The sequence below is a fragment of the Pongo pygmaeus genome, chromosome 5 (genome assembly GCF_028885625.2).
Source record: "Pongo pygmaeus isolate AG05252 chromosome 5, NHGRI_mPonPyg2-v2.0_pri, whole genome shotgun sequence".
NCBI lineage: Eukaryota > Metazoa > Chordata > Mammalia > Primates > Hominidae > Pongo > Pongo pygmaeus.
The window spans coordinates 42,047,521-42,074,000 of record NC_072378.2 but is presented as its reverse complement, the minus strand read 5'-3'; the positions used below and the strand labels follow the sequence as shown (position 1 = coordinate 42,074,000).

The following is a 26,480-nucleotide window of genomic DNA, read 5'->3' as shown; positions in this document are numbered from 1 at the left end:
AGCTTGGCCTGGAAGTTGGGAGGGCCAGGGCTGTGGTCCTAGCTCTCCCTAAGCTGTGTGGTCCGCACATACTCCCTGCTTCCTCCAGATTTCCGCAACATGGAGAGGCCAGAGAAAACTGTGGTTTTCAGATTCTTCATCACAGTCCCAGAAGGTGCCTTGGGTACTGTCTGGGAGCGTGGGGGAGGCCCTGGTTGGAGGCCAGGTGGGGTGGTCCTCCCCACTCCCCATGCTGCTCTCCTGCTCCTCATACTGACTCCTGGTGCTCCATGGAGCTGCTTCATCCTCATGTTTTACATATCAAGGGTCCAGGCCGACTTTGTCTGAAAATGGGAGTTCTGCTGCTAAAATCAACCTGGGACTTTCTGGTAGGTGACTCCCAGGCTCCTTGTCGTCTGACGTTTTGTGCCCTCTGACTTGGCATGGACTCCCGGAGGGGTGCCAACCTGTATATCAGGGTCTGGAGTGCTGTGGTCACTGGATTCCCTGAGGGCTGGAGTCCCTTGGGGTGTGGAGCGCAGAGGAGGCTGCCTCCAGGGCCTCTCTGGGGCTGGGCTGCCACTCAAGGGTAGAGCTTCCAGCGCTGCCCCAGTCTCCCTGCACCCTCGGGATGGGGGTCCCCTGAAGACAGTAGTCCATCTCGGAAGCAGTGTCTCACAGGAGGGAGGGGTGATATGGGCAGAAAGGCCCTGTCAGAGTGCTGGCATGTAGTAAGTGCTCAAGAAATATTTGAAATGAATGAATGAAATGATACCAGCAAGGCTGCACCTCTGATGTGGTGGTGAATTTTCCCCCACCTCCCTTTTCTTCCTTCTCACCCCTGCTCCCTCTTCCCCATCCTCTGCTTTGTCTGACCAGGCTTAAGCTACCCCAGCCTGGGTTCCAGATTCAGCCTTATTCATAATCTAGAACAAAGACACTTCCCCAGTGTAAGTTACAGTTTGTTCATCTGGAAAACAAGCACGATGGGCTCAGGTTCCGAAGGCACTTTGGTTCTCACCGTCTCTTTTCTCAGGGCATGGGGGTGATTTCTCAGGGTAGGGGTGGTAGAAGCACATGCATACACACACGTACACACACAGACACGCACGCACACACACGCACGCATGCGCACGCACATGCACACACACGCACACGCGCACACACACACACACGCGCACACACACACGCACACACAGGACTCAGTGCAGTGGTCTTGGTGGGGAAAGGTCCTTGCCCTCTGACCAGGAAGGAGCCCTCGGAGCTGAGGTGCTCCCAGACTCAGCACTGTTTGGGGCCTACAGGATGTGGTGTGGCCCACTCTAGCTCAGGCTGGGGGGTTCCTGTGGGTGTCAGGAGATGGGTGGCCATCCAACTGTGTCCACTGGGCTGGGCCGCCACTGTGACTTTGTATGACCTTCAGGGAGTGCGGGTGGCATGCATCAGGACGCCTATCTGTGTCGTTATGACTGGGCGTGAGGGAGGGTGCCACATGTCTAGCCAGCCAGGGAGCAGGGCCAGTTAGCTCCTGTTCCTGGGTGCCTCCTGGCTCTGGGGAGAATAGAAAATGATTCATGCAAAGGGGCCCTCCCTGTTTTGGCCACAGCCTGAGGAGTAAGGTGGCCTGGCTGTCTGCCTTTCCCTGCTGCCCACCAGGTGCCCGAGTTCTCCCCTCCTTCCTCGCCTCAGACCGCGTTTCTCCCTGGGGGTAGGTGGCTGCCCTTCTCTGCAGCCTGACACCCTCTCAGAGACAATCAGAGGAGTAGGCTGCCTATGCCTACAGCTATAAGAGTGAGTCAGCCTAGGGACCGGAGGGGATCAAGTCTCTCTGAATCCTGCGGCCAGACGGTCCCTGCACCAGAGGAAGTGGCCCGATGAGGCCTGGGCTGGGATGCTGTGGTCAGCACTGATACCAGCCGAGTGGCTTTCCAGCTTGAGAAGACCTGCCAGGGACAGGAGAGGACAAGCTCCACCTGCCCACCACCCGCCTCGCCATCCTGGCTGCAGCCAGCTGGTGACTCATTCCCCTGGGGAGTGAGCCAGCTCCTCTCCTGGGGTACCCCAGCACCCTGGTACAGGCTGGGTGGCCAGGAGTCCTGGGTGCCTCAGAAAACCTGTGCTGAGCCCAGGGCCCTGGTAAGCTGGGGAGGGAGGACTGAGGCCCTCTGTATGGGGTGGGGGTCGCAGCCAGACTTCTCTTGCTCCTTCTCCTGGCCCCCGCAGACTTCACCCTCCCTCTGGCCAAAGAGGAGGCTGCAACCCCAGATTACGTAATGGGTCCAAAATGCCTCGCAAGTGGGCAGCCCATCCAGTGGCTAGACTCAGGAGTCCCCATTCCCCAGTACCTGCCACCAGGGCAAGTTCCCATTCCCTTCCTAGGCTGGCTGGGGGAGTGGGTGGTGCTTGCTCACCCCTGGAAAGAGCTGTGCTGCCTGGGAGGGGGTGGGGAGGCTTTCTCCAGAGACATGAATTCTTGGCCTGACCCCAGATGCCAGCCTGCCTGCCCAGCTCCACTCCAGAGTAACGCTGGGTGCACACACAGCCCCATTGTGTGCCTGGGCCCCGTGCCTGCCCAGGGCCTGGCACCAGCTCTATCAACAGCAGTGGCTCCATCAGCTCCTCAGCAGCCCCTGCCAGTGCTTGAGCCCTTGGGCCCCTGATGAGGAGGAAGAGGGAGGACTAGTGATTAAGGGTATGAGTCCTGGGTGGGGTACCAGGACATTTTGGATACTATCAACTATGAGAGACAAGAGCAGGGAGACTTAGCCCTGTTCCCCGAGGAGGAAACTGAGGCCCTGAGTGGCTTCAGTAAATTGCCCAAGGCCTCATGGCTAGTGAGAGGCAGAGCTGGGGTTGGAGCCCAGAGCTGTGGCTGAGCCCCTTACTGGTCTCGTCACCCAATCCCAGACCAGGACTCAGGAAAAGACACGGTGCCCTCTTTCCACAGCCCCACTTTGGAGAGCCTCTTTCTCGAAAATATATGTCTCCAGGGTAGAAGAGGACCCTGGGACGGTAGGATTTGGAGTCCTGTGTGCTTGTGAGAAACATGGGGGTTCATTTTCAAGGATGGTGCTGGTGGCCAGACAGGCAGAGCAAGTTTCCAGAGCTGGAGGACAGGCTCTGTGCCTCAGTTTCCCTGCTCTACCCACACTGTACATCCACTGTGCCTTCTAGGAGGGGATAGGAATATTGAGGTGAGGTATGGCCGGGGCTGGGGACTGGACCCCCACTCCTGAGCTCTATAGGCTGGTGCGAAGCCCCCTTCACCAACCCAGAACCCCACTCAATGCCTCATGATGCTTCTTCTATTCTAAGTTGGGTCTGAGCTGTCCACCTCCTCAGCTTGAAGAGGCCTCTGAGCTGGGTGAGCCTGCCAAGGGGGCAGCCCAGCTCGGTGCCATGAGGGCCCTGCCTCTGCCGCAGGCCCATGTTCCCCCACCCCCCTGCCAAGGTGAGAGTGCCCAGACATGACCCTTTTGGGGCCTGCTCTGTGTTTTACTCTCCAGGAGAGGCTTATTCACTCAGAGAGGCTTGACCCCCTGGGGCTTGGGGGAGCTGAAGGCTCCTCCCTTCTCCAACAGCCCACCCTTTTGTTCCCCTGTCTGTCCTGGGCATGAAGCCTGGCTCCCTCCTTCTACACCACCTCAGCGCTCTTAGCAAAGGGACAGGGAATTCTGCAGTGACTGCAGGATTGTGAAATGCCAGGGCTGGACCTTGGGGACAGGCAGGGAAGAGAGATGCTGGAAGGGGACACCGAGACTGTATCCCTTCATACCCCATCTGGGAGGCCAGTCTCCTCCATTCTGCTGGCGCTCATTTTCCTGCATGTATACCGTTCCCACCCACCAGTCAGCACACCTTCACCCAAGGCCACAGCGTTGGGGACGTTGAGCCCAGAGGGCCATGTCTGAGTGTCCTCTACCTGGAGCCTGTGTGGGAGAGGAGGAAACCAAGGGACAGCCCTCAAGGAGTTCACACTGCAGCTGAGAAAACCAGAGAGGCGACTTCTTTGTACCTGTTTCTCATTTGTAAAATGAGTACAGTAGTATTTCCTACTTCCTAGTGTCATTGGGAAGGCCAAATGAATTAATACATGATAAAGCCGAGGGCCTGGCCCCGGCTCTATCATGGCTTTAGAAGCCATCCTTGATAGATAGTTTTACAACTCAATACAAGTTTTAGTAGTATCCATAGTGGTAGAAGAAATACAATATATGCTATCAGGTAATGATTTTTTTTTCCAAGCTGGACTGTGAGAACCATAGGGCGGGGGCTGTCTTATTCATCCTTGTATTCCTGTGTCAGATACAGAACCAGGCTTGGAACAGAGTAAGTAATTGTTCCCAAATGGTGATTAGAGGTGGGTGAAGTCAGGGTGTGCTGTCTGGAGGAGGAGGAGACCCTGGAGCAGGGCTTCCAGAGAGGAGAAGAAGTTGGATAATCTGTGGGAGAGGAACTGGGGGAGGGTCTGGGGGCCCAGATTGGGTTGGGGTGAGAGAGCAAGGAGGTCCCCTTGGCTGCACCCAGTGTTTGTTTAGGGAGAGGGATCCTGCATGCTTTGGAGGCCCAACTAGAGTGCTTGGACTTTATCTGGTGGGTAGTGGAGAGCAATTGGGAGTGATGGAGCAGGAAAATGATCTTTCTATGTTGCTCCATCTGTTTCATTTTGTTTTTGCTCCCTTGTTCTCTGAGGAACATTTTCTTTCTTCATTTCTCCAAAGACAATAAATCCTCTCTGCTCTTCAGCCTCTTCTTTCTGATCCCTAGTCACCCCTGTCCCAAATCCCTGCGTTCTGTTCTTGGCTTCTTCTCCTTGGCCATCCTGGCCTGTTCTCCCTGCTGTGCTTTTGCCTGGCTTCCCTTTCCTTTATCTGGTCCCTGATCCACCTTCTCTGGAACAGGAGTTGGGTGGAGTTGGACTTGCTGAGAGATGGGTACTGGCATGGCATGACCACATGGTGGGAGCTGGCATGAAGGCAACTGAGCCAGGAGGATATCCTCTATTCTGACATAACTCTATACATCCTTCAGGGAATGACCCTGCCCCAGTTATGTGGCTAAGGCCCATTAGAAAGATCTTACTTTATATTTGTCAACCTGTTTAATGAAAATGTAGATTTCCAAAACAGATAAATTAGGGGGTGATGGGATCTTGTTTTCACGTTTATAAATTTAGTGGAAAGATCAGCACTTTGGGAGGCCGAGGCAGGAGAATCGCTTGAGGCCAGGAGTTCAAGACTAGCCTGGGCAATGTAATGAGACCCCCATCTCTACAAAAAATAAAAAAATTAGTGGGGGCATAGTGGCACACACTTGTGGTCTCAACTACTTGGGAGGCTAGGTGGGAGGATTGTTTGAGCCTGGAAGGGTGAAGCTGCAGTGAGATGTGATTGCGCCATTGCACTCCAGCCTGGATGACAGAGTGAGACCCTGTCTCAAAAATACAAATAAAAAATAAATTTAATGGAAAGGGATATTGAACCAGATGGGAACAATGCAGACAACTAGTGCTTTTTTCATCTCCTTTTAAACATCCATCCATCTATCCATTATATCCACCTTTTCATCCATTATATCCATCCATCCATCCCTCCACCCACCATTATATCTACCTTTTCATCTGTCCACCCATCCATTTAGGCATGTATCCATTATATCCATCCATCCATCCATCCATCCATCCACCCATCCATCCATCCATCCATCCATCCTCCATTATATCTACTTTTTCATGCATCCACCCATCCATTTATGCATGCATCCATTATGTCCATACATCCATTATATACATGCATCCATGAAATATTTATTGAGCACCTATCCTGTGCCAGGTACCGCATTAGATACTTTATGTTTAATCCTTACAGAAATTCTCCAAGATGGATATTGTCCTAATTTTACACATGAGGATACTGAGACCCTGGGAATTTAAGTAACTTGATGAAGGTCACACAGCTAGAAAGTGACAGATCTGGGATTCAGCTTGACTAGGTTCAAAACACCCACTCTTAGTGTTTAATCAAATGGCCTCTGTTGGTGTCACTAGTGCCTAGTTCTAAGTGTGGAACATAATAGCTGTGTTATTGAATGAACGGGCGTGCCAAGGTTCTGGAATGCTGGAGCTCTATAGCTCTATCCTAAGAGCAGCCTGGGGGCGGAAGGCAATGCTGGGCTTCTAGTCCTATTGGCATTCGCTACCAGCAACCTAATGTTGCCATCACTATCCCCGGTATGGAGGTTTCTTCTCCATGCAACTTGCAACTCTGGCAAGTCCTGTTTTCTTCCTTCTACCTTCCCAGCTCTCCTTCTGAGGGCAGTCTTAACCTTCTGCCAAGTGGGGAAGTTCCAAGTACACATTTGGCCATTGCATCCAGCTTGACCAGTCTCCCCAGTGACTGGTCTTCCCCTAGCTCATACCTGCCTCTCTCCTTCCCTGTAGGGTGGGCTAGCTTGCATTACTCTGATCCTTTTATTGGCCCTTATTTCTAAGCTTTAGAGTTAGCTGTTCAATATCAGGTCATAACTGCCTCCTCAGGGCCCATTGGCTGAGGCAAGGATATGAGTGCAAACAGTTTATTTGGGAGGCTCCCCCAGGGAGCACCAGTGGTAGAGTAGGATTCGTGAGACAGGAAGGGAAGAAAGCTGATAAAATGTGTGTGAAGGAGCAAGGTGACTGTGGGCATCTGAGGCTCACTGCCATTGAAGGTCTCTGCAGAATATGCTTTAGAGTTCCCCAGTCAAGTGGTAGGTGTCTTTGGCTAAGGGGTGGTGGGGAAGGGAGGGCGCTAACTTCATTGGCTCAGGCACCAATTCGGGTGCTGGCACCTGGAAATCTTCAGGTGGGCACTTTTTACATCGTAGGGCCCAGAGCATGTGGCTGGGGCCCTGATAGCTTTTGCCACCTCACCAAAGCCCAGCCCTGGGGGTCTGCCAAGCCTTCTTCCCACATCTCCCTTTCTATGTCCAAGAGGCTTCCCCAGGCAGACCCTTCCCCAGTCGCCAGTTCCACGCTCACTGTGTTTCACAGATACTTAGGGAGCATCTACAAGGTGCCATGGACAAAAAGAGGAAGCTGTCAGGATGCCTCCAGGCGCTCACAGCAGAGGAAAGTGACCTGTGCGACTGAGGCGCCTGCCATGTGCCAGACACTGGCTCGCCCTTCCCAGGCCTTGTGCAAGGCCAGCAACACCCCTGTGGCATGGCATCCTCTCCTAGAGGGAGGTACAGACGTGCTGGGTGCCACAGAGCCTAGAGCCGTCTTCCACTTCCCTCCCAACTCTAGCATCCTGAGACTGTGATTGTAGTGGTTTTTCTGACTTCCTTTTCCTTTCTGTCAATGCCCCTGCCTCTTCCCCTAGCCCCATGGCTGCCATGTGGCTGCCTTTTAGTCAGCTGGGAACTGAGCCTCCTAGTAGCCTCTGTGTCTCTGTCAGGAACAGGATACAATTCAGGGACATTTTGGTGGGGGAGTAATTTTGTGCAGTGGCATACCTGTTTGCCCTGGCACAGGCTGTGTCATGTCTGCTTCTTGGAGAGGAGTCTTCTTCCCCTGGGCTCCACCTGTTCCCATCCCCAGCCCTCCCAGCTTCAGGCTACATGTCTCGTACCCTATAGGGCTGAGGGAATGGGAAGAATTAAAAGAGGGAAGTGGCATGTAGGTAAGGCCTTCTGAGGGGGGGGCTAGGGGAAGGGCAGGAGATGGGGATGGGGCAGGGTCTGGGCCTGGCGGTGTGCTCCCTCTGCAGACATGGTCCCAGGCCACAGGCAGGCACGCCAAGTCACAGCCCCTCTGACTTCTTCCTCCAGCCGCCAGCCCCAGCCTTTCCCCTTGATGTTTCATTTCCAAACCAGGTTTGCTCTGGGTGTGTGTGCTGGGGTGGCAGGGGTAGGAGTGTGTCTGCCTGTGCCATTCCCTACCCTGTGGGCAGGCCCAGCCATGGCAGCCTGAGTCTATCATCTCCCCACTCCGCCACTTGGATAGGAAGGTGGCTGCAGTCACTCCAGGCAGGTGTGTTGTTGGGAGGAGAACAGAGAGGATCGGTTCAGGCATTGGAAGGTGGGGTTTATGTCTCAGGTTTGAGCTCAAGCATCTTGGGTCCAGGGAGAAGGTGTAAGGCAGCTGCTGCCTGAGTCTCAACTCTATGGGGGAAAGCAGAGCAGCTCCGAGCCTTGGGGCCGGGCAGGCAGGAGGGCACGGAGCCCAGATGAGTGGAAGAGAATGATGACGAGAGAGCAGACTTCCCGATGCTCCTCCCCCGACCCCACCACATGCAGAGTTCAAGGCACCCCACTCCTCGCTCTGTCCTGGTAAAGGCAGAGTGCTTCTTATGGTGTTTAAGGACAGGAAAAGGGCTGGAAGTGTGTGTGTGTGAATTTTGCTTCCTGTTCCTTTCATACCTGGGTGTGGGCGGGGGGAGATGGGGGCAGGTTGGGGGGCAGCTCACTCACTCCATCCGGTGGGTGGGTGGCTTGGTGGGCTGTGGGAATGTTGCCATAGGAGGCCATTTCTCCTCTGTTGGGGGGAGATGGTGGCTTCCAGGTCAGGTCTCCTCCTCTGGCTCCCTGACAGAGATGGGGTGGGAATGCCAGCCGGAGCGCACATGGACAGGGCGGGAGCAAAGCTGAATTCTGGGTCTAGGGCAGCTGACAGCATTTGGGAATCCTGGGGTGGGCCCCTGTTAGCTCTTCCCAGAAGCCCTACTCTTGGGCAGGATAGGGGTGGGGGAGGTGTAAGGGCGGTTGGGGGTGGGTGTAGGTGTGTGTTGTGAGGGGAGAAGAGCCCCTGCTGAGTTCCTGGGCCACTGCTTGTGCTGTCTAGTGGCCTCTGCCAGCACTGGCTGCCCCGTCCTGCCCCCACCAGGCGTGACTCAGATCGAAAGCAGAAGCTGCCAGACACTGCACAGGGTGAAGTGAGGCAGAACCAACTGTGCTATTTTGGAACCTGGTTAATTCCCCCTTCTGCCCCCCACCTCCCTGCTCTCAGGGCTCCCATCCCCTCCAGCTGTCTGGCACTTTAGCTTCCTCAACAGGACAGTTGGGGCAGGCCTTGGTTTCCCATAGCATGGACGTGGAAGGCCATGCTGAGGTCCCTGTCCTTGCTAGGCCCCTCTCCCTGGCCAGAGGTGCTGGATTCTGGGGACCCGCGCTCTGGGGTTGGGGAGGAAGAGCGCCCTCTCCTGGTGGGAACTCGTGGGCAGGGCGGCCCTGGCAAGATGACGGTCACCAGGCCTGGCACCCACTCTCCCCCTGCCCATCTTTGGCCGCTCTCAGGCCAGCTGTCAGCTGCCTCTCCCAGGGGTGTGAGCTGACGAGAGCTTCAGGTGGGAGCCTCTCCCGGCAGTGAATCTGAGGGTTGGGAGGGATTTCCGGACCCAGAGGGAAGATATTTTGGGGCCAAGGGCCTTTCCAGAACCCATGAAATCACACACCCTGCTGCAAGCAGACTGACCCTCCCTAGTTGATGGTTCTTCTTTGGACATCCTCGGCCTGCTTGGGATTCTGGCCCCACGATTTAGGGTTTCTTTGGAGCCCATCTGAGCCTGGGGGGCCCTGTGGTGGTGGAAGAGGTCCAGCCTGCGGTGGTGAAAGAGGTCAGTGGGTGTGTGTTTCTGAGCTGAAAATGGGTGTGGAGTTGAGAGCTGTCACCTCTTCATGGACAGGGTGGATGAGGGTCCCTGGCCCTTCAGAAGCTGTGTCGTTGGGAAGAGGGTGGACTTCACAGCTGTCCCGTGTGAGTATACATGGGAGTGGGCACAGGCCCTGCAGTATGGCTGCCTCTCAGGGAACCCTGAAGTCAGAGCTCCACTCTGCTGATTACCCCCCAGCAACCTGGTGAGGAGGATGTTGGTGTACTGGGGGAGAGAGGAGTCAGCAGGCAGGTGACCAATTAAAATTTGGGTCCTTGCCAACCTCAGGTGAGCAGGACGTAGGTTTCTCATTGCTCAGATGGAGCTGGGGTTTAGGCAGGTGAGAGGCAGAGGCAGCGCCGTGTGGAGGAGAGAGTGGGCTCCTAGACCTGCTGTGGGAGCCTCCGCACTCCCAGGCCTCCTGCGGAGCACACAGGCCCAGGCACACACTGTCCCAAAGGTTGTCTGCTCTCTTCTGGAGCCGCTCTTTGGGCAGGCAGGCAAGTCCTGGTGCGGTGTGTGTGTGCTGGTGAGTGTGTATGTGTGGACAGTGGCTTATGTGTGAGAGGTGGTGTTTGCATGAATGGGTGTGTCTCATATGGTCTGTCTGGGTTGCTTTTCCACTGGTAACCATCTCGGCTCTGAAGCTGTTTCCCCATAGACCTGGATTGTTTTCCCCTCCTGCACGGGCCAGAGCCCCAGCACCCAGCGAGCCAGAGCCCACCTGCAGCCTTGCATTCTGGCCTCCAGCTTGGCTCTTGGGCCTGAGAATCAGGCTGCTCAACTTCCCTGTGGAGCTCAGAAGGGCCCTGCCTGTCCTTTAAAATAGCTCTGTGCTTCCACCAGGGGCCTGTGCTTCCCTGATGTGTCCTCCCACCCGCAACCAATTTTCATGCTTGGAACCAGGGAGCTAAGTCCCCAGAAGACAACAAGTAAAGTTTCTTTAATGTGCCCACACATCTCCCAGGGCAGTTTGTTAAAATGCAGATTCTGACTCAGTGGGTCTGGGCGGTGCCTGAGAGTCTGTTTCTAACCAGCAAACAGGGCGTGCAATGCCTTAAGAGGCCCTCTCCCGTCTAAGGCCCTCCCCGTCCAGCCAGATGGTCGGTGGTCACCCAGGCAGGGAGCTAGTACTCACAGACCACCTCCAAGGTGCTAGGCACATCACATATTTCAGTTCCATTTACCCCCTCACTGACTCTGAGGAAGGTGGCATTACCACTATCCCGTTGTACAGATGGGGAAACTGAGGCTCTGAGAGGTTAAGCACCTGCCCCCAGTCACAAAGCTGACAAATGGCAAAGCCAGATTTGAATTCTGGTCTGTCAGGGTCCAGAGCATATTCGTGATCCACTAAGCCCGGCTGTCTTCCAGAGGGCAGACTCAGGACAGATGATGCGGTGGAGGTGGAGGCGGGGTCAGAGGCTCTGTTGGGGAACTGCAAGGGTAGTCCTGGGTGGTTTTGAGGGGAAAGGATGTCTTGAGGGGAAGGAGGGTTGAATGGGAGTAGTTCTAGAGGAAACAAGAGCTGAGGGGAGGCTGGTGTCCTGCCCTCACCTGCTTAGCCAAGAGCCCCTTCACTAATGGGCTCAAGACCCCTACCTGCCTCCTCTGGCGCTTTCCAGACAGACTCTCCACAGGGGCACCCAGCACACTGTGGGGAGACCAGGCGCCCCAGTTCCACTACCTACCAACTGTGTGACCTCGGGCAAGTTTTCAGCCTCTCTGTGACTCAGTTGCCCCCTCTGTAAAACAGGGGATATGTGAACGCCTCCATCATGGTGGATGGAGCTGTGGTGAGGATTAAATCAGTAACACATATCAATGCAGAACAGTGCCTGGTGCAGAGTAAGCACTCAGTGTGCATAGTACTAATGCCTCTTGGTTTGCACCTGAGAGAAAACAGGCCACCTTCTGTGAATTTAATGCAATTGTCCATGCTCATAGGTGTTTTTGTCCTTTCTTCCTCCATTCCCCTCTCCACTGTCTTCTTTTGTTGAGGAAGACCTGGCTACTTCAGTTGTACAGTGGTTGTTTCTAAAGTACTCAGAAGCAGGTTCGACTCTTAAAAACAAAGCCAGGGGGTCTTTTTTTACAGCAGACCAGCCACAGGGAGGCTGGGGAGGCTGGGGAGGCTGGGGCAGCAGATGATGGAGGAGGAGCAGCCCCAGGAGCAGGGGCAGGAGCCAGGCACTGGTGGGGTTGGAGTGCTCTGAGGACTTTGGGCCTGGGGCAGGGAGGGCTGAGGCAGGGGTGGCTTAGGCACTGGGACCCTGAGAGCCATTATTAGAACTCAGGACAGATGCAGGGGGTCCTGGGCCTGCGGCTAGGTTTGGGACCAGGAAGCAGAAGCTGCTTTGCGTGCCCGCTGTGTGCCCGGCTGTGCTCGTTGTACCTGCCTCTTCTCACACTTGGAGTCAACAAGGCTTCCCTGCCCTAAGCAGCTGGCAGCTAGCAGAAGATGCTGGAGTGTGGATTCTTTTCTCCTGAGCAGATGGAAAAGCAAAGGCTGGATCCTAAGGCTGCCATGGCTCTGGAGAGGGAGCTCCCCAATGCCGGGGCAGCCAGCACATGGGACGGTGAAACCGGTTCCTGGCTCTTTCCCTCCCAGCCCTGCAGGCCGATTCCACCGGACCAGCCTTCCACACATCCATGCTGCCAGAACCATCAGCACACCAGGCAGGCGGTGGGGAGCCTATGAGAGGTCCCATATAGCCTCTGCATGTTATTTGTGAGGGTCTCGAGGCCCGGAGAGGGTGACAGGACTTGCCCAAGGTCACGCAGCTGGTTGGTGCATACCGATGCAGGTCTTCCAGTCTGACTCTGGCCTTAGGTAGGATTTTGTGCTGGGCCCATGGAGGCTGAGGGAGTCCTTGCAAAACAGACTTATCTCAGAGAGTCAGAGCTTGTGGGCCCCAAGTCCACAATGGCATGAACTGACCAATCAGATAGAGTCTTAGGCCTCATCTTCCCTGGGGAGGGACTTCCTTGACCACATCGGCTGACGTAGCATCCATTAAAACTTAGCTGATCTTCCCTGCAGGGGACGTGAGCAGGTTCGCTGGGGTGGGTCAGAGGGTACTTGGGGCAAGTGGAGTTTCAGTCTCTAAGCCCCTCTGTCACCCTCAGGCCCCTTTCCTGTCCTAGGAGCCATCTATGGCTGAGTCCCACTCCTCCCCCCAACCCTTACCACCCTAACCTCACTATGGTCTGGTGCCAGATCTCTGATCCCTGGAATCACATTTCTGTCTGACCAACTTCATATAGCCTCCCCTTCCGCCGCCTCCGACCCAGGCCCTCGAGTGGGCTAACCGTCTCAGTGAGATTCAGATTTGTCACCCTCTGAGCCTCCTGGGCATGGATGTCTTGGCTATTTAGCAAAAAGTATCTGTGGGTGAGGTCTGGGAGGGCTGAGGAGCATGCAGGCCTCTCTGGGGAACCTCTGTAGGATTCGCTGAGGGTGATATGGGATGAGGGGGGTGCAGGACTGGGAGTGCAGGGGACAACAAGCCATCTACATGGGAGACCTTTCCTATGGGCCCCAGGTTTCCTCTCCTGGGCTGGAGCTGGTGGTGGTCACATACCTGAGAGACCTGGGCTCGAATCCCCACTTCACTGTGTTCTTGCAGTGTGACCTCTCACAAGCTGCTTAATCTTTCCTTTCTTTCTTTTTTTTTTTTTTTGAGATGGAGTCTTGCTCTGTCGCCCTGGCTGGAGTGCAGTGGCGTGATCTCAGCTCATTACAACCTCCGCCTCCTGAGTTCAAGCCATTCTCCTGCCTCAGCCTCCTAAGTAGCTGGGACTACAGGCATGTGCCACCACACCTGGCTAATTTTTGTATTTTTAGTAGAGACACGGTTTCACCATGTTGGCCAGGCTGGTCTCGAACTCCTGACCTCAAGTGATCCACCTGCCTCAGCCTCCCAAAGTGCTGGGATTACAGACATGAGCCACTGCGCCTGGCCTACTTAACCTTTCTGAATCTCGGTTTTTTATCCTGCTGGTGTTGCTGTTTATCCCATCAAGTGTTTGTGGGGATGAATGTGATTGAACAGAGGCCCCTTGCACAGTGCAATGTGGGAGGGACTCGGAGCGTTTGCCAAGTGGGTGATAACTGAGTGTGTGGGGGTCACTGGACCAGCAGCCCTTGAGGGCCGTGCAGCTCTTTCTGGAAAGTCTGATGGGTGGGATGGTGTGGAGGTTCTGAAGAAGAAAAGTGATTTCTCTGAAACTTCCTTGTAGCTGAGGAGACTGGTAGGTGGCAAGGAAACAACTAGAGAACAAAGCATGGCAGACACAGGCAGGAGGCTGGAGTAGATGGAGTGCCCAGGAGGTGGGTGCAGGGGCACAAGGGGTGGGGGTTCAGTTCCACCACTCCCCAACCCAGGAGAAAGCTGGCTGCCTGCTAAGGGGATCCTTAGACTGCAAGTGGCAGCTGAAGGATGCAGCTACACGCGTGTGCACATGGACATGTGTGCATGTGCGCGTGCATGTGTGTGAGAGAGAAGAGAGAGAGAGAGAGAAGCGGACACGGAGAGACAGAGGGTCCACATGGGTGGCTGGGCCGGTCCGTGCATATCACAGGGGTGGAATCCTTTTCTAGTTTCTCCTTTCATGTTCCTATTAGCTACATGTCCCTCGTCCCTGTCCTGCCATGCCCAGTGGCAGTCTTCTTTGCCAGGGCCCAGCTGGTCCCAGTGGGACAGGACAGGGCGACTCCCTGGTCTGCAATGGCCTTTGAAGCTGCTCCCCCTGTTGTCCCAGGCCAACAGTCTGGCCAGCCAGGAGGCGCCAGTTCCCACCCTTTCCTGTGGGATGTGAGCTGAAACTTGGGGCTGATGGGCCTGAGCTGTGGGAACAGGAGGCCATTAAGTGGGCCAGGAGCTTGTGTGACCGCCCTTCCTCTCTCCTCTCCTTCCTTTCCCTCCTCCCCACCACCTGCTGGTGCTCAGAGATTTAAAAACAAGCCCCTGACTGCCCCCTGCCCCCAGCCCTGCAGTCTCCCGCAGCGCATTCCTGCAGGGGGTCTGGGAGAGGCAGTGCAGAATGCATCCTGGGGTCTTGTTCTGCTGCCACTGAAGCGCGTTGTGAGGATCTCCCTTTTGGAGCCTCTGCTTCCTCATGTAATTCATTCTTTGTTTCTTGATCTTTTTTTTTTTTGAGTTGGAGTCTCACTCTGTGGCCCAGGCTGGAGTGCAGTGGCGAGATCTCGGCTCACTGCAAGCTCCGCCTCCCGGGTTCACACCATTCTCCTGCCTCAGCCTCCTGAGTAGCTGGGACTACAGGCACCCGCCACCACGCCCGGCTAATTTTTTGTATTTTTAGTAGAGACGGGGTTTCACCGTGTTAGCCAGGATGGTCTCGATCTCCTGACCTTGTGATCCGCCCACCTCGGCCTCCCAAAGTGCTGGGATTACAGGCGTGAGCCACCGCGCCCGGCCTCTTTGTTTCTTGATCTTTATTCATCACAAATAGGGGTTGGTCAGTCCTCAGTAAGTGTCCCCACTTGGCAGAGCGGTTCCATTTCATGAAATATACTGAAGACCACATCCTGCATGGCAGCGTTTGTGTGCTGTTGGAGACCAGTAGCACTCAGCCATGGTGATGCAGGACAGGGTCCCGGAGGGAACCTGCCAGGGTGATGGTGACATTCTCCATCTTGATCTAAACAGTGATTACACAAAGCCACACACCTGTAAAAATTCATTGAGCTGTACACTACAAATCTATGCATTTTGCTAGGATAAGTTGCACTTCACTAAAAGGGAAAAAGACCAAAACATGGCATTAAAACTGTTAAAAGCATGTGCGTGTCCCATTGACCTCATTTCTGCTTCTGATATCAAGGACCTTCCAATCAAACAATGCACACTTACCAGGTGTCTTGGGTTTGCTATGTTTCTGTATCGGAAGTTGCCAGCTAATATAATAAAAGGCTATATCATGAAGTATCTCCAGTGTGCCAGGAACTGTGGTAAACACTCCGACTACTTATCCCTTAGAACCCAAAGAAGTGGACATTATTATTGCTCACCTGCCTCTCTCATCTCCTGCAGTGAATGACATGATATACAAGCTCTGGAAAAGAAAATCTTAAAAGACCCAAGGCTTTTGGAGAGGAAACAGAGGGCTCCTGGTAATAGGAAAAGCTGGCCTGAGGCCTTCCTGCCCCTATCTAGTAAGGAGAGACTGAGGCTGGGGTTACCACTAGGCTGCTCTGCCCCAGTCTGGGCTTTCAGATGGTGTGTGTATGTGTGTATGTGTGAACGAATGGATGAATGGATGGGACACTTCCCCAAAGGAACTTGTGCAGGGATGTCCCCAGTGGGCCTGGACGGAGCAACATTGAACAGTGACCAGAATGGTGACACCTCCCCTCTGCCCACAAATTCACACCTGCAGACAGCTTTCACACCCAGCCTCCTCACTTAGAGCACAACTGCTCTGAGGTAGACGTGGCCCCAGCTGGCAAGCCCTGCTTGACTGATGGGGAGACTGAGGCCATGCCCAGACAATTGAGTCCAGCCCAAGGCTAAGACTTGAACCCAAGCACTTGGCCTTTCCCACAGCATCATATGGGCAGGACTGCTGGCTCCTGGGAGTCGTAGGACACCTTTCCACCCCTCACCCTGTTTGGGTCTGGGCCATCTGATGCCCCCTCCCCAGGCCCTACAGTGACTCATGACCACCTCCGTAATTTGGAATGGCTTTGTCTATGGGATCAGTGATATCCTTGTTCTGTTTCCTAGTAGTTCATCAGGACTTCCTCTGCTGCCTCCTCTGCCAGAGGGGGCTGAGAAAAATCCCAAGTTTGGTATTTTTTTCTCTCTTCCCTTTCCTAGGCTGAAAGGTTCCTAGGAGGCCACAAAGCCCTTCCTTTGCCTCCAGGAATCTCGCACCTGTTCAGGAAGCTTTTGTTTAGCGGTCAGTTTCTTTCCCCAGGACTGACCAGGCAGCTCCCCCACAACTGAGAGTGTAACAGACTGAATCAGAAGAAAACTTCTTCCGACCACAGAGGTGCAGAGCGTCATCGATGGCTTAAACAGGCCTCCCAGCCTCTGGGCTTGCACACTTTGTTGTTTCAGCCGCCAGACATATGTTTTTCTGGGAATACAGGAAATTATCTCTGCTCTTTGAGGAACGGTAGAATTTTTTTTTCTGCCTGTGTTTGGGGATTCCAGACTGTTCCATCATCCCGGACACCCTCTGGCTCCTGGGCTGGATGAAAGAGATCAGCTGCTGAAACTCTTTGATCGCAGGGAGACTTCTTCAGTGAGAATTCCTAAAACAAAACGTGGCCGCCCTCACCCTGAATGCAGGACTGAGGCCAAACTCCCAGCCCCAGGGTTGGGGCGGTGCAGCCAGACTGCCAGGGTCCAGCCTTGCCACTCATTAGCTCTGTGACCTTCAGCAAGTGACAACCTCTCTGGGCCTGTGTTTCCTCATTCCTTGAGTGGGGACAATAATGGTACCCACGTCACTCATATCATGAAATAATTGTGATAATTACATAAGGTGCTTTGAACAGTATCTAGCACACAGTAAGCATTCTATGAGCATTAGCTGTTAGCATAAAATTTTTTTTTCAATTAGAAAGATATACATCTTCATTCTAGAGAAAGAATAACATTCCAAAATGCTTTTAAAACCACACAAAATACTTATGGTTACATCATCCAAAGAAGTCAGTAATAATTTTGTATATTTCCTCCCAAGAGGTTTTTCTATACATATTTTTACATTGTGATGATCAGATTTTATATATAATTTCCCCCTACATCCTATATTTTGTCACCTGACATATCCTCATGTTATTTATTGTAAGTATAGCAGTCCATCAGGAGGGACACACTGTAATTTATTTAACTATCCTATAATTGGACATTGAGGTTAGTTTTGACTTTTTTCTGTATAATGTGAAGTGCATCTTTATGCACAAAATCCTTTTCTGCATCTATGATTACTTCCTTGGACTGGTGAATATTTTTCAAGGCTTTGACATATATTGCCAAATTGCTTTTCCAAAGAGGTTGTACCAAGGTATGCTCTGGCAGTTGTGTTGAAGGTGCCTGGTACCAAAGGCATTTTAAAGTCGTAGACACACTTGGGGAAGGGGGAGTTTTGCAGAAGCGGTGGTGTTGGTGAAGGTAGTTTCCCTAACTCTTCTTTTAAACTATTTAATGTCTGCCCGCATACTTTTTTTTTTTTTTTTTTTTTTGAGACAGAGTTTCACTCTTGTTGCCCAGGCTGGAGTGCAATGGTGTGATCTCAGCTCACTGCAACCTCTGCCTCCCGGGTTCAAGCAATTCTCCTGCGTCAGCCTCCCAAGCAGCTGGGCCTACAGGCATGTGCCACCACACCTGGCTAATTTTTGTATTTTTAGTAGAGACGGGGTTTCACTGTGTTGCCCAGGCTGGTCTTGAACTTCTGACCTCAAGTGATCTGCCTGCCTCGGCCTGCCGAAGTGCTGGGATTACAGGCGTGAGCCACCGTGCCAGGCTGGTCTGCCCTCATTCTTATGTGATTTTAAAATGAGAATACAACACACATACAGAAAATTATAAATTGTAAGGGAGCAGCTGTACAAATTATTGTAAATATGACACTCTCATGGCACCAAAACCCATATCAAATTACAGAACTTTCCTAATCCTCTTACCCACCAAGCCATCTTGTGTCCCCTCCCAGGCACTCCCCCAAGGGTAATTAGGATCCTGAGTTCTAACATAGTAGATTAATGTTGCGTTTTTTTGAACTCATATACGCAGAGCATGCTGTATACACTTTTGTGCCTGGCTTCTTTCATTAACATTATGTCTGCGAGAGTCATCTATGTCATGTGTGACAGCAGTGCATTTGCTGTCATTGCTTTGTAGCATTTGATTGTATGGATGTACCACCACTTCAATTTATTTTATTTATTTATTTTTTTTGAGATGGAGTCTCACTCTGTCACCCAGGCTAGAGTGCAGTGGCACGATCTCGGCTCACTGCAACCTCCGCCTCCTGGGTTCAAGTGATTCTCCTGTCTCAGCCTCCCGAGTAGCTGGGACTACAGGCGCACACCACCACGCCTGGCTAATTTTTGTATTTTTTAATAGAGATGGGGTTTCACCACATTGGCCAGGCTGGCTTCGAACTCCTGACCTCAAGTGATCTGCCTGCCTCAGCCTCCCAAAGTGCTGGGATTACAGGTGTGAACCACCACGCCTGGCCCACCACTTCTTTATCTATCTTTCTTTAATGGACATTTGGGTGGTTTCCAGTTTTGGTTCCTATACACACAAACATTCTAGTATATGTGCTTTGGTGAACACGTGGATGCTTTTCTGTTGGGCATGCATAGGAGGGGGTCCATGGGTCATGGAGTGTGTTTTCAGCTTCCTGCTCCAAGTTTTAAAGGATCATTTAGAGGGCAGAAAAATCCCCAAGGCAGTTCAGGCCTCACAAGCCACTGAATGGACTGGCGTCAGCTGAGAGTAGTTTGAGGGCACTGCATGAAGATGGTACTCCCCTCAGAAGCCCTTGTCTGGGGCTGTGGTAGAAACTGAGTGGGGCCCTGGCCCTCCAGCTCCAAATGCTCGGTGGCTGCTGGCCCTGGCTCTGTGCCTCTGCTGGCCACTCGGTGTCCTCATCCAGGGACCGCGGCTGGCCTAATGACCACTGCACCGAGCAGGGCAGGGCTTGGGCCAGCCCAGGTGGAGCTGGGGGGATTCCTCCCCCTTGGCGACCCACCTTTGGACATGACTGGAAGCACTGGAAGCAGGTCGGGCCCCCCGATAAACCCCCAGAAACTGCTGTGCTTCCTTTCTCCTGTTAACAGAATCACACAAGTCGCTCATATTCCCACTGTAAGAGCTGAGTGCTTCTCCAGTGGAACGAAGAACTATAAAAATCCCTCTTTATCCCTCCCCCTCCATCGCCCCTTCCCACTCCCCTCCCCAGCGGTAACAACTCTGAACAGTTTGGGGTGCTGGGAGAGCCCAGAATAGTAGTTAAAGAGTGGGGGCTGTGAGCCAGCCTGCCTGGATCAAATCTCCATTCTGCTACTTAATCAGCTGTGTAACCTTGAGTGAGTTCCTTCACCTCTCTGTGCCTCGGTTTCCTCCAGGAAAAATGGGGACAATACTAGTACTCAGCTCATTGGGTTGTTGGGAAGAAAAAACAGAATTAACATTAGGAGAAGCACATTGACCAGCCCTGACCCATGGCAATCATTCACGAAGCATTTAGCGGCTGGTACTATGATCTTCCTGTCGTCTACACATATACCATTTCATGCTTCATGGGCTCAGGCTGTGCATTTTATTCTGCAGGTTACCTTTTCCACTCAATGCTGTATCTTTGATATCTTCTTTCCTACGTCTGAGACTTTCCTCTTCTGGGCTCCTCTTTCTCATTGCCTCTGTCATGGAGACCAGTGATTTCTCCCTGTCTTTTTCCTCCCTGTGTCCACATCTTCCCTCAGGTATGGCTCTGACAAAACTGGTTCATACTAAGGTGTAAATGACTGACAGGCAAGGCCCACACACAGGCTGGATGAAACCAGCTCTGGCCTGACCAGAGGAGACCGGGATCCCTGGTTATGAAGCGACTGCCACACACTTACCTTGAATCCTCCCAATGGCCCCAAAAGGCAGGTGCTGTGATTAGCAGGTGCTGCGTTTTACAGAGGAAGACAGCAAAGCACAGAGAGGTGAAGTAGCTTTCTGAAGACGCCTAGCCAGTAGGGGCAGTGAGCCTGTGGAACTGCAGAACTCATTTTGGACATGACTAAGCTGGAACCCAGTCTGGGCTTTGAGGCAGAGTCAGCTGAGAGGCTCTGGGTGGGCAGCAGCAGGAGGCAGCTGAAGGGTCCTGGGGGTGTTGATGATGGGGGCAGCCATGTGATGGGGGAGAGGCAGGGATTCTCTGGGTCATCAAACCCGCCCTCTCAGGAGGAGGGTGTTACCTGGGAGAGGCAGGGGAGAAGGCTCTCCAGGGAAATGCCCCATCCCTGGTGTCTACATGCAGTAGGCACTCCAGGCCCCCAGTGTTACTGAACGTGCACACAGTGGACCCTTTCCAGGCATGGTGGATCTGAAGGGCCAGATGGTGGGAGGCGCCAGGGACATTTTGGTTCTCCCACGTCCATCCTCTTAGTTCTTCCTGGCCAGACTGAGTGTCAGGGGAGGCTGTGAGTGGGCCCTCAGGGTTTGAGAGTGAGTAGGCGTGCTTGGAGGCTGAGGGTGGGGGGATTAGCATGTCCTGGACCACCCCCATCGCTCTCTGATCCCCTCAGGCCCCTCCCTTACCCCATACCCATCCCACCTACACCACACTCAGCAACCCAGGCTGGCAACCAGGGCCAGGGGAGAGGGCTGGAGCTTCACTGGAGGACAAGCTTTGTGGGTGTGACAGCTCCAGCGGTGGGGTTAGGGAGCCTCACTACCCTGCCAGCCTCTGTCAGGCGACAGTAGCTAAGGCTACTGACACCCACTGATGCACAGACACCTCGCTGTGTCCACTTCTCCAACGTCCTCTCCCAGGAGGCTCACCCAGATTCTGGCAGGGGGCGGTGGGGCAGGGATTCCCAAGTCCATTGTGCGGATGAGGGAACTGAGGCTGGCCCAGCCAGTGATAGGCAGGGTCCAGCCCAGGCTCTCCTCATAGCAAAGCCAGCTCCAGTCCAGGCGAGGCCAGGCCAGATGCTCAGCTCTTTGTCAGAGAAACAAGGGGATCGTTCTCCCCTAGCCCTCCCTGTGCCGGCTGGCACCGCCAGGCCCGGTGCCCACACCCCCACTAGGGCCAACTGAAGTCAGATTGTCCCCAAGGGTGGGGGGGTGAGCCAGTGCCGTGTGGGTGGGTGTGTAGGGGGTACAGCTGCGAGGGGGTGGGTTGGGCTGGGGTCAGAGCCTGTGAGGTCTGTAGGGCTAGTGTGCGTGTGGTGGGCAGTGGGGGTACAAAGACAGGGATACCCCTCTGTAGCAGCATAGGAAGGGGGTGGGCAAAGGCATGGGTGGAGGCTGCAGCTGTGTTCCTGCTGCAGGATGGGAAGGGAGTGGTGGGCATCTGCTCCTTTCTTTCTGGGGACTGCCCCGTTGGGAGCTGGGCGGAGAGACCCAAGGGGCTGAGACAGCCCCTTTACTGATTCATGGTGTAGAGGGGCAGAGAAGGAAGGAGGGTGGGGTGAGGGCCACGGCCTGCCTTCCTACCTTGTCGGGAAGGCACAGTGGTGGTGGGAGGAGCCCTGGCTGGCAGTCAGGTGGCATGGGCTCCATTCCCGGGCCTGGCAGCCAGGCAGCCTGCAATAAGCTTCCTCCCCTCTCTGTGTGGAGACCCTCTCCTCCCCAGCATGGGCTCAGAGGCCATGCTGCCTGGGGCTGGGTTCCAGCTCTGTCCCTTTCGCTGCCGAAAGACACTTAATCTCCTGTGCTTCTGTTTCTCCTTATCTATAAAAGGAGAGTAATATGCAGAACTACTTCATAGGGCTGTTCCAGGTGAAGGAGTCTGGAACATTGCCTGACATACAGTAAATGCTCAAATAAATTCAAGTTATTCTTATTTCTATTATCTGGTGATTTTCACTGAATATTTGCTAGTTCTTTTTGCTAATGCTGACTAAGTCCAGTGTCTGGCATTAGCCAGAACATGTCAGCCTTTGCTGCTTCCCTTTGCCACCCCCCGAGGTCTGGGCCTCATTGTTAGGAGCTTGAGACACAGCTCTGGCTTCTGGTCCACACTGATCAGTTCACCTGCCAGTCATGTGCCCATCCATGTCTCATGCACTCAGCCTCCCAGGTGCTACATACTGTGCAAGACCTATTAATTTCATATAGTGCTCCAGTCTTCTGAAGCAGAGACTGTTTACTAATGAGAAATTGACTCTCAGAGAGGTTAAGTGACTTGCCCAAGGTCACACAGCAAAGAAGTGGCAGAACTAGGGTTCAAGCCCACATTTTCTCAGTTCAAAAGTCCTTACTCAACCACAAAGTCATACTGCCTCTTGCAATATCCCCAAGATGGGACCCTCCAGCCCCTACCAGGACCTTCATGGGGTCTGGACACACTCAGGAGCCCTGCACCTCTCAGAGTCTCAGCCTGTCTCAGCTGGGGAGGACCTTAGAAATCACTGGGTCCAACCCTTTCATTTTGTGCATGGAGAGATGGAGGCTCAGAGGGGGAAAGAGACTTACCCAGGGTCACTTACCCAGGGTCACTCAATGAGCTAGGGACAGAGTGGGCCCAGCTGTAGGACTCATTCTTCCCTGTCTTTCCTTCCAGACTGGGCTGGGGGGCTTAAGTCACACCTGTCCCACTGAGACCTGTAGAAGATTAGGGCTGATGTGCTAGTGGGAAGTCCTCTTTGGGCTGTGGCAGTGCCAGGTGCCTGGAAGTGGCCCTCCCCATACAGGCCTTCCTAAGCCTGTGGACTTGCATTTCTCTTTATTACACTGTAGGCTCCATGAGCTCAGGAACTGCAGTTGTATCCCCATTGCCTGGCTCACAAATAAGATACATTTCTTCACACATGCATTCAGCATTTGCCATGTCCCAGGTCCTGGGCCAGAGGCCCATGGTATAGCAGTGAAAAAGACAGAAAATGCCTGCCCTCAGGGAAGTTTGCATTCCCAGTAAGAAAGAGACAGACAATGAATGAAATAGCTAGGCAAAAATGCATCGTATTTACGATGGTGATAAGTGATATGGAGGAAAATAAAAATAAAAGGGAAGGGGCATAGGGAGTGGTGGTGGGGGGCTTTGTAATTTTAATAGGGTGGTCCTAGAAGGTCTCTGTAAGGTAACATCTGAGCCTTGGAGGAGGTGAAGGAGTGAGCCATGATGTCATCTGGGGGGAGAGCATTCCAGGCAGAGGGAACAGCAAGTGCAAAGGCTCTAGGGTGGGGGCATGTCTGGGATGTTTCAGGGATTTCAAAGTGCCTGGAGGATGTAGCCGGAGCAGATAAAACAAGAGGGAGAGCTGGCAGATGGGGTCAAAGGGGAACATGAGGTGGGCCAGATCCTAGGGGGCCTTTCCAGTCATGGTAAGGACGTTAGCTTTTCCCCTGAGGAAGGTGGGAACCACGGGGAATTGTGAGCAGAGGGGAAGACAGGATCTGACTTAGGATTTAACAGGAGTTAAATGAGTTGCTTTACTGAGTTGCCAGTAGAATGTCCTAGGGCAAGCCAGAGGAGGCAGTCTGAACACTGGGCTGCTCCTGCGGGATTCCAGATAAGACCCAGGATAGGCTGGGCCCACCTTGTGGCAGCAAAGGAGGATGGATCTGAGGTCGGATCTAACAGGATCAGGATGTGGGCGTGACACAGAGAGGAGTGGAAGTTGACTCTTAGAGTTTGGGATTTACCAACTGCAATGAGTGAAGAAGACAGAACCTTCAGTTTTGGTCCAGGAACCAGGAAACTTGGATTCATGTCTCAGCTGTCACCCGCTTGCTCAGCGACCTTGGGCAAATCTCTTCCCTTCTCAGGGCTCGATGTCTTCTCCTCTAAAATGGATGCGGTCCCAGTCATTCTGGCCTCCCCCTGCCAGCCCCTGTGCTTTGAGGAGGACACATGCCTCATATACCTGCCGCCTCTTCTCGTCCACAGGGAGCCAACGCCGGCAGCCACCATGGCGTCACGCATAGGGCTGCGCATGCAGCTCATGCGGGAGCAGGCGCAGCAGGAGGAGCAGCGGGAGCGCATGCAGCAACAGGCTGTCATGCATTACATGCAGCAGCAGCAGCAGCAACAGCAGCAGCTCGGGGGGCCGCCCACCCCGGCCATCAACACCCCCGTCCACTTCCAGTCGCCACCACCTGTGCCTGGGGAGGTGTTGAAGGTAGGGCCTGTTCTGGCCTGCCCCCTACCCTGTCCCCACTAGTCCCAGCCTCCCCTAGAGCCCTTGCCTTTTCCTCCTCCCAGGTGCAGTCCTACCTGGAGAATCCCACCTCCTACCATCTGCAGCAGTCGCAGCATCAGAAGGTGCGGGAGTACCTGTCCGAGACCTATGGGAACAAGTTTGCTGCCCACATCAGCCCGGCCCAGGGCTCTCCAAAGCCCCCACCAGCCGCCTCCCCAGGGGTGCGAGCTGGACACGTGCTGTCCTCCTCCGCTGGCAACAGTGCTCCCAATAGCCCCATGGCCATGCTGCACATTGGCTCCAACCCTGAGAGGGAGGTGAGTGAGGAGCTGGCCAGTGGCCATGCTGCTTGCAGAGCTCATGCCCACTGCTGTGCTTCTGAGACTCGCAGTCTAATGGCAGAGGCAGGGGTGCCACCTTCAGGGAGACTCAGTCTGAGGTGGGATAGAGCCCTTCTCAGGGAGCCCCAATCTCAGGGGGGAAGACACAGCCCTGCCCTCAGGGAGCCTCACAGAGGAAACGCCATCCTTACTTTCAAAAGCTGTGCTAGGAAGTCAGGTGCCGTGGCTCACGCCTGTAATCCCAGCACTTTGGGAGGCTGAGGCAGAGAGATCACTTGAGGTCAGGAGTTTGAGAACAGCCTGGCCAACATGGTGAAACCCTATCTCTACTAAAATACAAAAATTAGCTGAGTGTGGTGGTGCACGCCTGTAATCCCAGCTACTCGGGAGGTTGAGGTAGGAGAATCACTTGAATCGGGAAGGCGGAAGTTGCAGTGAGCTGAGATCGTGCCACTGCACTTCAGCCTGGGCGACAGAGTGAGACTCCTTCTCAAAAAAAAGAAAGAAAGAAAGAAAAAAAGAAAGCTCTGCTAGGGAGAAACAGAAGACTTATCCGGGAAAGCCCAGCACACTCCCCAAGCCAGAGACAGAAGTGAGATCAAGGAAGCTCCCTGGGCAGGTAGGCTCCTTAGCAAGAACCGTAGCTTCATGTTGGGCCAGTGGGACCTGGACAGCTCATCTCTTCTCTGGGCCTATTTCCTCTTTCCCCAGATAAGTAGGTTGGGTGAGGTGGGCTCCAAGGTCCCTCCAGGTCAGTGGTTGTCCCGGTGCCTCTTTCCCCTGCCCACCTCCTGGTGGGCCCTCCCCAGATGGACTTTTCTCTTTTCCAGTTTGATGATGTCATTGACAACATTATGCGTCTAGACGATGTCCTTGGCTACATCAATCCTGAAATGCAGATGCCCAACACGGTACTCCTGGCTAGGGTGGGGTGGGTGTGCAAGGGTTCTAGGGAGGGGGGCACCCACAGTGGCTCTGAGCCTGGAGAGAGTGGAGACAGGGTTCTCACTGGGCAGAGCTGGCATGTTTCTGTAGAGATGAGTCATTTTCACTAAATAATGTGACAAGGGCCGGGGCCAAGAGGAATTATGAAGCAAGAAGGATGTGCCTCAGCCTCTGCGCACCATGGGGCTTCAGAGGGAAGAAGGGGCTGGGGACACGGAGCGGGCCTGTGTGGGGAGCTTTCCAGGTTGGGGAAGGGGCAGAGGGAGGCATGGAGAGCACTGCATGGGTGGAGGGGCAGTGTATCTATAGGAAGGTGTGGAACTAATGCGCTCCTTTGGGGACCTGGGCCTCCCCTCCTTTACCAAGCCCAGGGCCCAACAGGCAAAAGTCTGTCTGTGTCTCTTACTCCATGGGGCAAGTGATCTGGGGCTGGCCTTGTCCCCAACCACAGGAACACTCCCTCTGGCAGCTTCCTGCGTCTCCTGGCAGAGGTAGGGTAGCAGGTGGGGAGGTGCTGGGCTTGGAGTCAAGAGGCCTGGCTTCTGGCTTTTGCTGTGACCTTAGGAAATCCCTCAAGCATACTAAACCCCAGTTTTCTCAGCTGCATAATGGGGGTGATGCTCTCTACCCACAGGATTGTGGGAAGATTAGATGAGGGAAGAAATTGAGGGCAAGCTCTCTACAAAGGTGGCAGGTGTGTGCACTGAGCAGGTGGGATTGCCAGCGCCCCTCCTGCCCACTTTTCTT

At 53.9% G+C, this 26,480-nt stretch overlaps 1 protein-coding gene across 5 annotated transcripts in view; it reads left to right on the top strand.

The window, feature by feature from the left end:
- TFEB (transcription factor EB) overlaps window positions 1-26,480 on the top strand; it is a 52,460-nt gene that overhangs the window by 20,974 nt on the left and 5,006 nt on the right. For 4 of the 5 annotated variants that reach the window (XM_063666210.1, XM_054492175.1, XM_063666211.1 and 1 more), the window contains exons 2-4: window positions 24,195-24,426; window positions 24,510-24,764; window positions 25,619-25,699. In XM_063666210.1, coding sequence (XP_063522280.1) covers window positions 24,195-24,426; window positions 24,510-24,764; window positions 25,619-25,699 — 568 coding nt within the window. Of the gene's footprint in view, window positions 1-9,436; window positions 9,570-24,194; window positions 24,427-24,509; window positions 24,765-25,618; window positions 25,700-26,480 lie in introns of those variants that run through there. The other variant, XM_054492173.2, reaches the window with a different exon arrangement.